Raw genomic sequence first — 14,448 nt, 5'->3', positions numbered from 1 at the left:
CAGGTGTGGTTAGATGTTTTACTTAAACTATGGATAATTAAACGTGCTGTTGTACGATTTCCCCAATATTTTGTTATCATATTTTCACATTTTACTTCTCACTCTTTTAACACATATTTCAAGGATTTCTCAGCACATCTTGATCCACGACAATATACATCAATATGTGCATCACAATGTTGCAGTGGCTGCTGGGCTCTGCGGCTGTTCACAGGCAAACACTTGCAATTGCCAGATAAGAGCTTGAGTGGTGCCATTGATTAACCAGGGACTTCATTATAGTCGCTGCCATTAACAATGCAACCCCATTGATTCAGCCACTGAAATGGCTAGGAGAGAAATTGGGGAAGATAACACTAAGAGCTGTGGTTTATATTAGATTCACTGCAGGATCCCAGCACTGCAGCAGCTGCATGTGAGACAATGAGGCTCTGTGTAATCCACCTTTTACTCTGGAACGATGCACTAAACTGGTACTTAAAATATCAGAGTCACAGAGTACTGGCTCAGCTATTTCAGTATTACAGCATGTTCTGCTGCTTCTTTGAAAAGAGTGCAGTGGAGATGCCTTTAAAAAGAACTTGATTAGTGATATTTTCCCAGTATAGAAATGCTGCCTGTAATTATACATTTGTGAGCCCCATTGATATGGTGAAAATTTGCCATCCATTCTTGACAATGAGCCTCTGTATTTACATATACTGTAAGTTAACTACTAAACAGCAGCAGCATTATAAGAAAACATGTCCATTCATTAGTCAGGAAAACGCTTCCCTGGAAGTGAATCAATGCCTCTGTTTACTCAAGCAGTCATTTCAGGAGGAAAAAGCGCATTGCGTAATAGTATACTTGAAATAGCTGGTGTCAGAAGTAGGCCTATGTCGCTGTTGCATGCTCTGTGATCTGAGTGCAGGATAAATACAGGGCAAAGGGTGGACGACTGCAAAGAAACAGCGCAGCGCTGTGGCCCAAACTGGTACTTCTCAACACATGAATAATTCCAGGCAGACTATAAAATCCAGCTGACACATTCAGCATCGGGGACTGAAATGACAATGAATCTACAAACAGAAACCATGAAGTTTGAGGAACTTCGTGAAAAGATCAAAGATAATAGGCTAATTAATTATTCTTTGTTTGATATTGTTCTTACAATTGATTCGATTTTATCGATGTTTACCATAATACATGTTCACCAACATAATTATATAAGTGGCTTTGATCGTGTAAATTTGATAACTCATGAAAAATATACCCCGCTGTCTTCACAAGGTCAGCGCGGATTGTTAATATCTGGATAATTGACGGCCTCGTGAATTCTGTCTCGAGACACCCTGCGTTCTTACTCGGCCAAATTTCTCTTTTCATGCCCGCCTCAAATATAGATACAATAATATATAAAGGCCATTATTTTTCGCTATTAAAGCCAACCCCGCTTGCCCGAGCTTTTTTACGCGTTACAAGTTCCGCTCAGAGCAAAGCCTGCACCTCCCGGTCCCACATTGCCTTTTGAGGAATCATTTGATAGCCCTATTAACTTTCATGTAACATTGTTTCTTGAAGGCATCCACAGCAAGAGCCTCAGTGTCATTACTGTGAGAAATGTGCTTTCATACTGAACGTCTTTTACACAAGTCCTGGAAGGTAAACAAGCCTAAAAAGCCCATAAAAGCAGACATTTGGCACAAAATGAGCTTTTGTTGGCAGAATATTTATTCGACACAGCGTAATATTTCATTATACACAACTACATTCCACTATTTATTCAGAATTCGTCTATTTTTATGATTTTATGCTAATATTTTGCCTATATATACACACGTATTGGATACATATAAATGATTAAAAACTCAAAATTGTAGGTTTACTAAAAAATACTCTCATAACCTAATGCAATATTTGTTCGTGTGTATTTACCTGAAGAAAACTATTTTTCTAAGACTATTTATCGACCAGCACACGGTGTTTAAAACTCTACCGAGTTATGTTCCTTACAGGACCTTTGGAAATCCATTCAAGCCAGCAAGTTTGGAGAGCGTGTTGAGTTTAATCAATTCATAACGTCGAGATGGAGCCGAACTCACTGAAGGTAATGTTTGTTATCAAGCGTCGATTTATTTTATTTTCGCTTTAGGATAATCGCCACCTGCTCTACAATGTACGCACGTGCCTCATCCACACAACTTTGCAACATTAAATTTAGCAGAACCACATCTGTGTCATATGTTGAACGTCTAAAAATAGTTACACGATACTGATTATGTGTAAAAAAAACAAAACTAATGTGATATTTGACAGACGTGTGTAATCACGTAGGGATATTTACAACGTTTGTGTCCATTTAGCCACGATTTTTTTTTTCACTAAATAAGTTGATTACCCATTCATTAATGTCTCCCTCTGTGTTTTTTCCTCTTCAGTGGGTGGGCTCGTCTTGCGGTTTACATGGACCATATATTTTCTATAAAGCCTTTAAGTTTCACCGGGACGGCAAAGCGAGGATTTTGTCTCTTGGAGACTTTTTCTTCGTCAGATGTAAACCGGAGGAACCTATTTGCATAGCGGAGCTTCAACTGCTCTGGGAAGAAAGAACAAGCAAGCAACTTTTATCAAGCTCTAAACTTTATTTTCTACCCGAGGATACTCCCCAGGGACGGACGATCAGCCATGGAGAGGTAGGAGGACTAATCGGCTTATGAATGTTTATAAAATTGTGTGTGTTTTTTTTTTTTTTTTGGTATTGCTTATTCTTCCTTGTTCGCGAGCCTTTTCATTAACCAGCATCCTTACTGCATTAAGAGTTGGCAGTGGATTTTTATTCTCCCGAGGCAGGCTTTCATAAACGCGTGTATTGATACTGACATTGATGTATCCGAGCAGTAAAAGGATTGACCTACGGCAGTGTTTGTTCTCTAGTTTTACTTTGGCCTATTTGCCTATTGTGGTGTCAACTGCTGAATGTGCACTTGTCCAGCTGCGCTCAATAAGCTTGCTGCTGCGCTCTATGGGGTTAATTGTTTTATAAAGGGGGAAAAAATCCGCAACAATCCTGTGCCGAGACTCTGTCATTTCATTTCTTGGTAAAAGCGTGTCAAATACGGGCATATGGGCGGAAATTGCGAAACGACAATGAATGCAAAGGGGTCAACCTGGCTCAGATCAGTCGCTGTGATAGTTATTAGATATTTTGTAATGCCTCCTGATGTTGAAAGAGGCATGGCGAGTCATAAAGCGTGGCAGCAGAGCAATGCCAGCGCCGACACGTTTTAACTACTCTCCAAAGCTTTGCATAATTTTTCCATGTGGACATTTCCATCCGCAACAATGTGATATTGTCAGCTCGCAAGCACTTAAAACGCCTCCGTGTTACATGACGCCCCTGTTGGCAAAGAGAGGCAATAGTTATGATTGACTGTGGCCATATGAGGCGCTTGTGATCCGGTTACATTGGTTGCTGTGAATGGCATTACTCTGATATCGAGAGTTAAACAAACGCCGTGTTATTTTCTCTCTGATATACCTCCGCCAGCGACAACACTACTTTAATTACTCCACTTGCTTTTGATCAATCGCGGCTGGGTGGAAATGATTCTCTGCGGCTGTTATATTGTTTATATGGAGGGACAAAGCCGTGTTTGTAGTCGAGTCTTCCGCTGATGGTTTACTTACATTCTTTCCTCTTGAGTAATAGAGTGGCTATCACATTTCCCTTTCATGAGAAAGGTGGCTATTTATGGCTCCGCTGCTTAGACAAGCTATCATCATAGTGGCTGAATTCTTCTATAAACGGGTATCATCTCCTGCAGCCCTCTCGCTTTAGCCTTTAACACGCTGCAATTATTTAGTAATTACTTTGAGAGCATGCATCGTCGATTCTGAGGGCACACTTGCGCAACGACACATGAGCTCCGCCCCCTTTTCCCAAAGACTTATTTGCATTGTTAAGTGCTTACATTCCACTCCATTGGGTATATCTGGAACAAAAAAACAAAAACAAATAGGAGCTGCACTATTACTGCGCAAATGAAATCACAAAGTATTTGGGACATATAGTGCAGCACAGAATGATAGTTTTTTTTTGTTTTTGATAATAAAGTGAAAATCACAAGAGGAATAAAAAAAAAAAAAAAAAAAAAGATTTATGCAGCAACTTGCATCACACAACACTGCAAATGCTTTGAAGCTTCAGACTGATTGCACAATATGTCAAAACTATCCAATAAGATAATTTGAGGATGATATCTTGAAGTGCAATGTCAGTGCCTGCAGGCAGACCTCATTTAAAGGGCCTTGTCAAACCCTCCTGCTCTCAGCGAATCAGAGTAGTTACTGTATATTACACAGTGAAAATTGCCCTGACAACTTCTAGTCAGTTTATGACCTTCACTGAGACATTCAGATTCTCGCTGAGTTTGCCCCATAACACTAATCTGTCCTGCATGAGTCAGCTAGGAGTGCTTACATATGCAAGCTATAATCCAAAAAACAAACAGGAGGGTTAAACCTGCCTAAAAAAAAAGCTGTGATATAAAAAACATAAAACCTCGCTGGCTGTTGGCTGTTAAGTCTTCACCTGAGTGAAGCACGAGTTAAAAGATTGTTTGTTTTAAAATGTAAACAAGTGGGAAAGAGAGTTCATTTATAGCTTCACTGGGAAGTGGAGTTTATAAACCTATCATTAGTCATTTTTTCTTTGGCAGCACACAGACACAGATTAATGGCTATAGAATTGTAAATTTGGAATTGACTGGCAGAAAATTAGCAGAATGAGTCATACAGATATGAACATGATCGCATCAAGCTCTCAGGAAAAGTGTTGTTTTCACAAGATTTTGTTGCTAAATGAGCACAGGCAGCACTGAGAGGTGAGGCACAGCTTGGTGTCATTGAGGCTCAAGACTGTTATTATTAGATCATGTTGGATTTAAACTTCAATATTTTCACACAACATACAAACAGACAGGGATTTTTTTTCTTCTTTTTTACATTTGACATGTAAACAGATGCCGCTATGTTTCTCCCTATCTGTATGAAATCTAGCCTCATATCTTGCAGATCAGTATTATCTTAAGCTCCAAGCCAATATCCTCCAAATGCCACAAGGCACAACTCTTTCAAGAACATCACAACAGCCTAATATTGAGCTAGCTCACTCGAATTGGATTACTGATTCACTTGTGTTCTCTGTGCAGGGGTATGATGTAATTTCCTGGTTATTTCTCAGGTATTTGTTCGCTCCCAGCCTCTCCTCACTGTGTTTTTTGCTGTGCTATGCAGTGACAAGAGGAACCAACCCATGACCTACTGTGCTTGTTTTTCTTCTGTCACCGAGTCAGAGGTCAATTCCTTTTAAACACAGCCAACTTTTAAAACCCAAGCTGGAAATAGAAAAAAAAATGATTCATTGAGTAAACTTAAACTCTCAGCGCCTGAGTATGCTGAATAGTTCATAAACAAGACCAGAGAGGAATTTATTATTATTATCTATTGAGTTAATTATTAAGTCCATATGTAGAGGAAGCTCTATTTTTCTTTGTTGCTCAGCTTGACAAGCAATGTTTACCCCCACCAGTTGAGCTCTGCTTGCTCTTTAAACAGGCTTTGTGCCGAGCTGCTCACCCATTATGACAAACCCTCTATTGGGGCCTCTGCTCCATTTGTCTGCTTGCAAACTGCCACCGACTAAACAGTCACATGTGTTTTAAAACTCCCTGAGTGACACATTATTTCTTGGCCTGCCTGTGTCTGCTGTTGGACTTCAGGAGAGAGCCATGTAGATAACAGCTCACCCTGCACAACACCCACTTATTGTACACTCCGCTTAATTACTCATGCTTATCTTAAACTATATATCCCACTTTAGTGCAAATACAGCAAGGCACTCTTAATGGGAATTTACAACCGCATAGAATATTTCTGGATCATGTTATATTAATGTGCTATTATCATCACCTCTGATTTCATCTGACCTCGCTTCTCCTCTATTCTGTCCCTCTAGCTGACAAGGCTGACACACACACACACACACACACACACACACACACACACACACACACACACACACACACACACTGACAGGCAGGGGACTGCAGCAGTAGGCCAGTATTGATTGCTGTGGAAAACACTTTGGCATGCATCCAGGGCCATTTCTTCAGTCCATGGCAGGAGTCCATGCATGTGTTTCAGTGCTTGGAAAGCCAGCTTGTAGGGAAATTAGATTGTATTCATTTGCTGCTTCTTTGATTTTTCCTAAGGGAAAAACCCTGAATGGGTAATTCAAGCATCTGGGATGCTGGTTGAATTAAGTATAAGTGGCTTAGATATGCGACCAGCATTTTGATGGATAAGGTCGTTCTCCTGAATGACTCCAGTGTAAATGTGATATGGCACATTTTTTCTGTGATCTTTTTACAGCGTCCTTACTGCTGCCTTGTCTTTGGCCAGTCTGTGCATTATACCAAATCTCCCCATTCACACAACAATGGCAGGAATTTAGAGTTGGGGTATTAGAGAAGAGGGGGGGGGCTTTCATGGTGTGTGTGTATGTGTGCCTCCCCCTGCTGCAGAACAAGTCATTAACTCTGAACACTGCCCTCCAGTGAATTCCTCACTATTGCTGAAATAGCATGTAAATTATTACCAGCTTTTTAGGATAGTGTAATTTAAAACCTCTAAAATGGAATACCCTGGACTTCAAAGGCTATAAAAACCCTGCTAACATTTCCCGTTGGTAAAGGATATGTCAGTCTCGTCCTTCACAATCTTCTGATTCTTTGCACAAAACTTTTGTGTCTTTCCCGCCTCAGTAATGATATGTTTCAACAGCGCCAGGTTTGTCAACACAGCAGAGCCTTTTGGTACGCTTAAGCTCCAGTTTTTTCCACTTTGTCATTGACTAACCACTTAAACAGGCAAACATTTGCCTTGATGCATGACTCCATTGCCCCCAGCTACAGTGGATCGTTATTATAACCTTTGAGGAGAATGCAGCCGCAGATGAGAAGCGTTTGCTTAATGCTGTAGCCAATATTTTTCATTCTTAGATGGAGCACATGGGATCATCCGGCATTTTGTCTCCTTTTTTTTTTTTGTCTCTGTGTGCATTTATTTGATAAAACACAAGAGTACAAAGATTCAGCGTTTCAAAGGAGCTGACAGAGCTTTTTTTTGTGGTGTCACCTTACATGATGGATGCCTCACCCACTTTTCAGAAAGGCTTTGAAACCTCCTGTTATCTCGCTATTTTTCTCTGTCGTTATAACCGCAAAAGAATGCCTCAGTTCATATATCACCTGAGCAATCTCTTAATGGAATCAGTGAATAAAAGATGAGCTCAGCAGCCTGCAGATATTACAGCGACTTTTTATGCATACGAATAAACTGCATGCATTAAGTGGCAGAACATTATGTACAATAATTTTCACCTTTTAGGCATTATACCTTCAACTCTATCTAGACTTCAGGAAAACATATTCTAATTCAATTGCGCCTGGCTTACTCCCCAGAGCTGCTTTTTAATTCCAAGATAAGTTTGTTTTGGGACACTGAAGCCAAGGTCAGGCATGGGGCGTGGAGGAAGATAATGAACTCATATTGTGTTTCATACCTTCGTTCTCTCTCTCTCTTTTTCCTTTCTTCTTCCTCTCTTTTTCTTTTCTGACTCTGTCTCCTTATTGTTCATGTCACCATGTCCATTCCTCAATTACTAATCTCTTTTGGCCTTACGAATTCCAGTGCTGACCTCTCAGAGGCAGCAGGCTGAAACCTTCTCAGCATGACAGGAGCACTGGGTCTATATGTGTGTGTGTGTGTTTGTACCCACATTATAGAAAGACACCCACCCACTGGGAGAGTGCACCCCATTGACTCCCCTAGCTGAAAGTCCTGTCCGAGCGATGAGACGCTCCGCCGCAGAACGCTGACAGTCAGGAATTTCTCCCTCACAGTTTCTTGCTGGGGATTGTTGGGAACGATATGGAATATTTCTGTGTGCATTGTCTCTAATTGGATCACCCAATATAGAACCGGGAACGCCTCCTTATGTGCTTTTTTTTTTTTTGCTACTAATACACGACTGCATCCATATAAATTGAATGATATGGATTTGAGCGAGTTTAATTTTTCAATGAGATTGCTGGAGTCATGCGTTTGCTGGAATTGAGTTATCTACAGTTTCACAGCAGATTATTTTTTCCTTCCACTTTTAGTCCATTATGTGCAGTCAGAGCAATAAATTCACTCCGTAATGTTTTTTTGGAGATAACACGCTGCTGCAGTAATAACATGAATTATTGATGGAAGAATGGAGACAGAATGTAACATTCAGCCGTTAATGTGTTACCGTACATTTTAGCTCAATCATAAAAATGAGCAGTTAGACAGCGCGTGCGTGTGTGTTGACTTCCTAGAGGTGAAATAATGGTAGTACATTAAGATATGGAGCGTAGAAGTCAGAGTATATGAATACTCTTAATGCATGTGTGCAGGAAGTGTCAGTGAAATGACACCAGGCAGTTTGGTATGTTGCTGATGTGGAGTGTCACCTCTTGGCTGTGGGCTTACAGTCCTCTGACCTATATTATCAAGTGGCCTGCTGGCTGTGTCTGCTGCTCTGCTAAACTATCAGCTGCCTAACTCGACATGACAGGACAGTGTGAACAGGCTGCATTTACAGAACAGCAAGTTTCCAAAGCACAGTTTTACAACCACAAATGCAAGTAGAAGAGCCCTGCAGGGCTTACAAAGAAGGATTCAATCATTACTCTTTGTTTAGTTATTAATAGTGCTAGAACATTTAGTTCACCAAGTAATGTGACAGAGAATCAACCAATAACAGATTTAATTTAACCGCCAGTTTGTAAGTTTTATTTATTAGCTGTTGGGAAAAATGTCACGTTCTAAAGTCAGTATTTTCATTCTCAATCAGCCAGAAAATTATTTTGAGGATTCAATGATTGGTTGATGAAATAAACGCAAATTGGATTAAAGAAGTCATTTAAATGTAACATTTTGCATTAATCGTTCAATAGAGTCTTTAGATGAGAGAGTTATGAAATATCCTATTGCAAAATGACACTCATTGACAATCATTGCTCACAGACCTCGCTTTGTTTTCTTTCACTGATAGAAAATCATGTTTTTTTATGAAGTGAAACTATGCTGATGAATGCAGTTTTCATTGTGCAATAACTGACTGTTCAATTCTTTGTTTGGTTGATAAATGACTAGAAAACTGAACTAAAAGAAATGAGTTGAAGTCATCTTTTTGAGTTTCCCCATTTTCGGACTATACAATAAGAAAACGGTGTTGTTTCTTTATTTTATAATGGCAAACCAGGGTGAGGTAACAATGTTATTACTGGAAAACAGACTTGTTCTCATGGAAACACAGCATTTTCTGTAAATCTACAGCATTTTCCTTAACATTTCGCAACCAAACATTGTGACTTATGCAAACCACAAGCTGGTGTTTAGCTTCCTGACTGTATGTGCTGCATCATACAGCATAGCCTCTGGACTTCTGATGCTGTTTTAAGGATCAGCTTAAGGCAAAGCTAATGGATGTAGCCTATTTGGGCTGTGTTCATAGACTGATTATATTTTGGACTGTGTTGACAGCTGCTGAATTGCTCTCACCTGTTGTGTTTCGCTCTCGAGTCGAACAAGTCCCCAAACAGGATATGTTGACACTCACACAAGGCACTGTGTCATCAGGCTGATTGATATAGAGGGAAAGGCAGTGTGTTTTTAAATCTTGCTGTTGCTGTGTGTGAATGCTCTGGTGTGCTATGGAATTACTTGAAGTATTTCTGTTTGACTCATACACCAGCAGGAGAACATTCAGTGCATTATTTCAGTTTTCAGTGGAAATACTTCAGCTATGTTTCTCTATATGCTGTCAGTCGATCGCACCAAAGTACAGGAACTAAATCTGAAGAGAAAGAGTACAATGTGGTTTTGGCTGCAGGCTGAATGCTATTTACTGTTGTTCTACATTATTCAAATGGCCTGGTTTTTTTTTTGTAGGCAGAAACAGCAGTCAGTTTTTCATTGCATGGAAAGCCGGTTACAACCACCCGCCACCACTTGACAGCTGAAGACAGCTCATTATAAGAAGACCGAAAACCCATGTTTGATGTTTCTACTTAGTGAGGGAGGCACAGCTATATCAAGCTATCCCTCGCAGGCTTTTCCTTTATAAGGAAATACTGTCTCCAACTGGTTGGGATTTGATATGCCTGTAGTTGCAGATGATGTGAGAACTGAGTACGAGTAATTGTGTAGACAGACCTCTGTGAGAGAATCTGAAACACGGAGAACTCGTGTATTTGTTTTTAGAAATGAAAAACAAAATAACGGGAAGTCTTTGAAATATTCTTTTTTAAGGGTGAAAAATGCAGCTTTAGAAAAAGATGACATCTTGAGCTTCATAAAGGAAGGATTTACTGCACAGTTATTTGGATTTTATTAGATCGTATAGGTGTAGCTTTTATTTTGTCCACACTCTCCACATTTACACACAGTGCATAAAAATGTCAGTATGGGGGCAAATAAATATTATTCTAGCATCAGTCTATACAGGCTCTTTTAGGGGAAATGTGTACAGGCAGACAGATGCCTACTATATTGGCAAAACCAAGGTAAACATCCGAGACTTACTCAGGCTGTCTGCATTTCTGCCTGTACACATCTGTCCTCCAGATCTGCCTGTTTCTTTAATAGCCATCTTCCAGCAAGCCACTCCACTCTGTTGGTAACACACTTCAACCATTAGCCCTTCGAATGAAAACACATTTAAGCATCTCTGCTTCCTTCCCTCTATGCTGGACTTGTACTTTTTTTTTTTCATGTTGGAGAGTTATTAAAAAGGGTTGTATCAACCTAGGTGGGGAAAAAGGCAGAAGCACATACTGGAGAGAGCAAATCTTATTATGTAAAGCTACTGAAAAGAGTAAAGTGTGTACACAAAACCAGCTTTATTCAGCCATGCACATCACTGCTGTAGATTTACATTTAAAGTTTTCTGTCTGTGTGTTATTGTGTGTCAGCTTTCGCCTGTTTTAACTTGTGAGTTAAATGTAAATATCTCCGTGCTCATGGTGGATATCAGGAGCCAGCTCTCAAACTAAATGTGGAAAAAAAAAAAAAAAAAAAAAGTCCAAAACATCCAACGTCCTCATTGACATTGATTTAACTGCTGCCATAAATTCAATTTATCCACATCATCCATATTCATGCTGCCCTAATTTACTTACATTAATGTGCATCCACAGCCATAATGCTACTTGACACACATACCAATAAAGTGGATAAGTAAGGACGTTGTGTTGTTTGTCCTGTTTCTTCAACTAACTCTGAATCTCAATCTAACCTCTGTCCTTGTTGTAACACTGTTAGTACGAGATATTTAAGCTTGATTTAAGATCACTTCGTATTTCATACATTACTGACCAGGTTAACTGAAGTACTGTAGATCTTTACACATCTTTACACTTGAACAGTATTTCCATTTGATGCTTCTTTATGTCTCCACTTCACTGTTTTAAAATTGAAATAATCTCCTTTTATCTCTAAATGTTTACTTGTAATGTCTACATATTTATTGCACTAGACATAGGCTATATTCACCCAGTGGTATATAAAGACGGCGAAATATCTTACAAACATGCTACACATTTATATAATGCTCTTTTGGGCATATTAAATAAATGAAATTCTGAAATAACAGAGATGCCATACAGACTAGCAGTTGTGTCGCACACCCCATGTAAAGCAGCTGTCATCCTGCAACCTGCCGCTCTTTTCCCACATGTCAGTCCCCCCTCTCTTATTCCTGTTTTTGACTCTTTTCACTGTCCTGTCAATAAAAGCATAAAAGAAAAGCATCAGAATACTATTCCATCATCGTAGCTTTGGCTGGAGAAAGTTCAGGGGGAAACTATAACAAATCCAAAATGTCTACTTTTATTGAGAAACAACTAGCCCACTGTAAAAAGAAATACAACCCCCTGAAGAACATGCAATTAGTCAAACAAATTGCTGCCAGTAACTTACTTTAGAAGTAATGACATTATGACTATAACAGTAAGGGTTTTGTAAAAGCAGTAAGAGACGGTAAGGATAAAGTATTTCTGCTCAGTTGTATGGTTTTGTTGTACTGTTTGCGAGGGAACTTGTTAGTTTTCATTAGCTTTTTCCGATTATTCTCACATGTCTTTGCAGTTCATTCATGGGGGGGGGAGTTTTACAATTCAAAAGCAGATCTTTTGTTGTTTTGTTTCTGTGTCTGTTCGTCAAAAAAGATTCAAACAGAGCCCTAAAACTGTGTTGAGAGGAAGTGACCCATGACCTCAGAACACTTGCATTTATGTAACTCTCTCTGTGAGCTTCTGATTGTAATTGGGATTGTACCCTGCTTCCTTTCAGCATGAGGTAATTGCCGTGTCTGAGAAGGTGATTGTGCGGCTGGAGGACCTAGTGAAGTGGACTGTACCAAACTTCTCAGGATGGGCCCACTGTCTGAAGGCCGAGCCTCTCAAACCCTCTGTGCTCCGAGAGCTGGGCACCAATGGGAGGCGGGAGGCCCTCCATCGATACAGAGAAAGCACCCTGACCAGCGGACTCAACTTCAAGGATGTCCAGAGGGAGCGGACGCAGCTGGGTGAGTTTAAGCAAAACTCAATTATTTTGTTTCTTTTTAAGCATTACTTTAATCCCAAAAAGGTTATTGCTGAGTGTACAATCTCTTTGTGCTGCTGCGTTGAATGTTTCTATATGTGGGTCCTGCCTCCACCATAAATCAGCTTATGTTTATTATCCTTTGGTTGGTTTAACAAGTGTTGTCTTGACTGGAGTAATTCATCAATATGTGGTCGGAATTCCTCCTGATATAATGAGCTGAGAATCACACTAAAACAAGCCGACTCGAGGTAATGCCGGCTTGTTTGCCAACGCATTATTATCCTACAATACAACAGCTCTGTTTTCAGAGTGTGATAACAACAAAGGCTGCATAAAAAAAAAACAAAAAAAAAAACACATCAATGAGCTGGTTATGTCTTTAAAGAATTCATCAAGCTGCAGTATACAGCCCCTCTCACACCTTCTTCTCCTCCAGTTCAGATCATAATTGTGCATCTCCGGAGCTTTAAGGATCATTGTTGTGTGTATCTGAATGGGTGTATGGCATGTTCATCATGCTCATAGTGCCATTAAGTGTCACTGATTTGTTTGACTCCTGCATTCTAGGGCTCTTGGGGTCTCGCTAGCATTAGCCATGAATCGAGCCCAACATAAAGCTGGATGAGAGTATGACTCATCAGATGCAAATAGGAAACTGGCATTTGAAGCTAATAATCAAAAAGAACATAATGTTCCCTTTGAAGCTGTTTTCCACTGATATGCCTCTCTGCCTCTCACATGGCTGTGATGTAATGCATAACAGTGATTATTCTGTTATAATGTAGCTTAACAAATGTGCTGAAAACACCATCTCTACAACAATTTGTCTTTCAGGATTGCACATATGTATCATGGTGTTCTATGCCTGATTTATAGCTTACTTATCATTTTAGAGGTAATTTTAAAGCCTATGTGGAAGTGAAACTGTAACAGGCATGAGCCATATTTCTGTGGAAAGCTGTAATGCCCTTGATTACTTGACTTTACTTGAATCTCATATGCAAAAAAAAAAAAAAAAAAAAAGCACAAGTGGATCAATAATGGATGCTTTGTTGTTATTCACGGAATCAATATAGTTTGATCGTGCTTGTTGGTGTGTGTGTGATTGCTTGCTTTGTTAATCAGGCTCGTCAGCGGGCTTCTTAAGATATTATGTTTCATATCATAGCATTCTATAAATGTGCTGTATCGTCCATATTTTATGGATTTATCTGCTGTCATTGTAATAACCCGGAGAAAACGCTATTGTAACTGCATGAGAGGCTACGTGTGTGTGAATATGTGTGTGTGTGCGTGCGTGTGTTGCTAATGAGCAGAGCTACCGTTAATGACTCCATCAGGCTGTTTCTAAATGCACTTGTCACTCCGATGGGACACTCCGCCAGAGAATCTGCCCACTCAGCAGAACGGGCTCAGACTCTGGCTCGCCACCAGAGACCCACACGCATGCACGCACACACACACACACACACACACTCACACACACACACTCAGTTATTGACATGCATACACACATGCTACACGAGGACAATCAGTGGTGTGCATTCACTTATCCATTTGTTTGTTCGCTTTTTACATCTTTGGCAGTTTTTGTTGTTGACAGCCGAACAATATGAGCGGGGCCGAGAGTTTGGGAGTAAGTGAGAGAGATCACTTATTCATCAAAGCAAATGCGAGTTACTCTGTGCAAGGGTTTGCATAGAAATATGAAATATGCCTCTGCAATGCTGCTGACTACCCAAATGAAATATTCATGCCACAGCAGCA

The 14,448-nt window shown here is 40.0% G+C and overlaps 1 protein-coding gene across 1 annotated transcript in view; it reads left to right on the top strand.

Annotated features, from left to right (window-relative positions):
* The first annotated feature begins 2,004 nt into the window (after positions 1–2,004).
* The window catches only part of arid5b (AT-rich interaction domain 5B), a 74,904-nt gene continuing 62,460 nt past the window's right edge, over positions 2,005–14,448 (top strand). The window contains exons 1-3 of the mRNA XM_079362505.1: positions 2,005–2,089; positions 2,421–2,675; positions 12,427–12,661. Of these exons, the coding sequence (XP_079218631.1) occupies positions 2,069–2,089; positions 2,421–2,675; positions 12,427–12,661 (511 nt within the window). The 5' untranslated portion in view covers positions 2,005–2,068. The remainder of the gene's footprint in view (positions 2,090–2,420; positions 2,676–12,426; positions 12,662–14,448) is intronic.

The sequence above is a fragment of the Symphodus melops genome (genome assembly GCF_947650265.1).
Source record: "Symphodus melops genome assembly, chromosome: 15".
NCBI lineage: Eukaryota > Metazoa > Chordata > Actinopteri > Labriformes > Labridae > Symphodus > Symphodus melops.
This window is presented reverse-complemented; position numbering and strand designations above follow the sequence as displayed.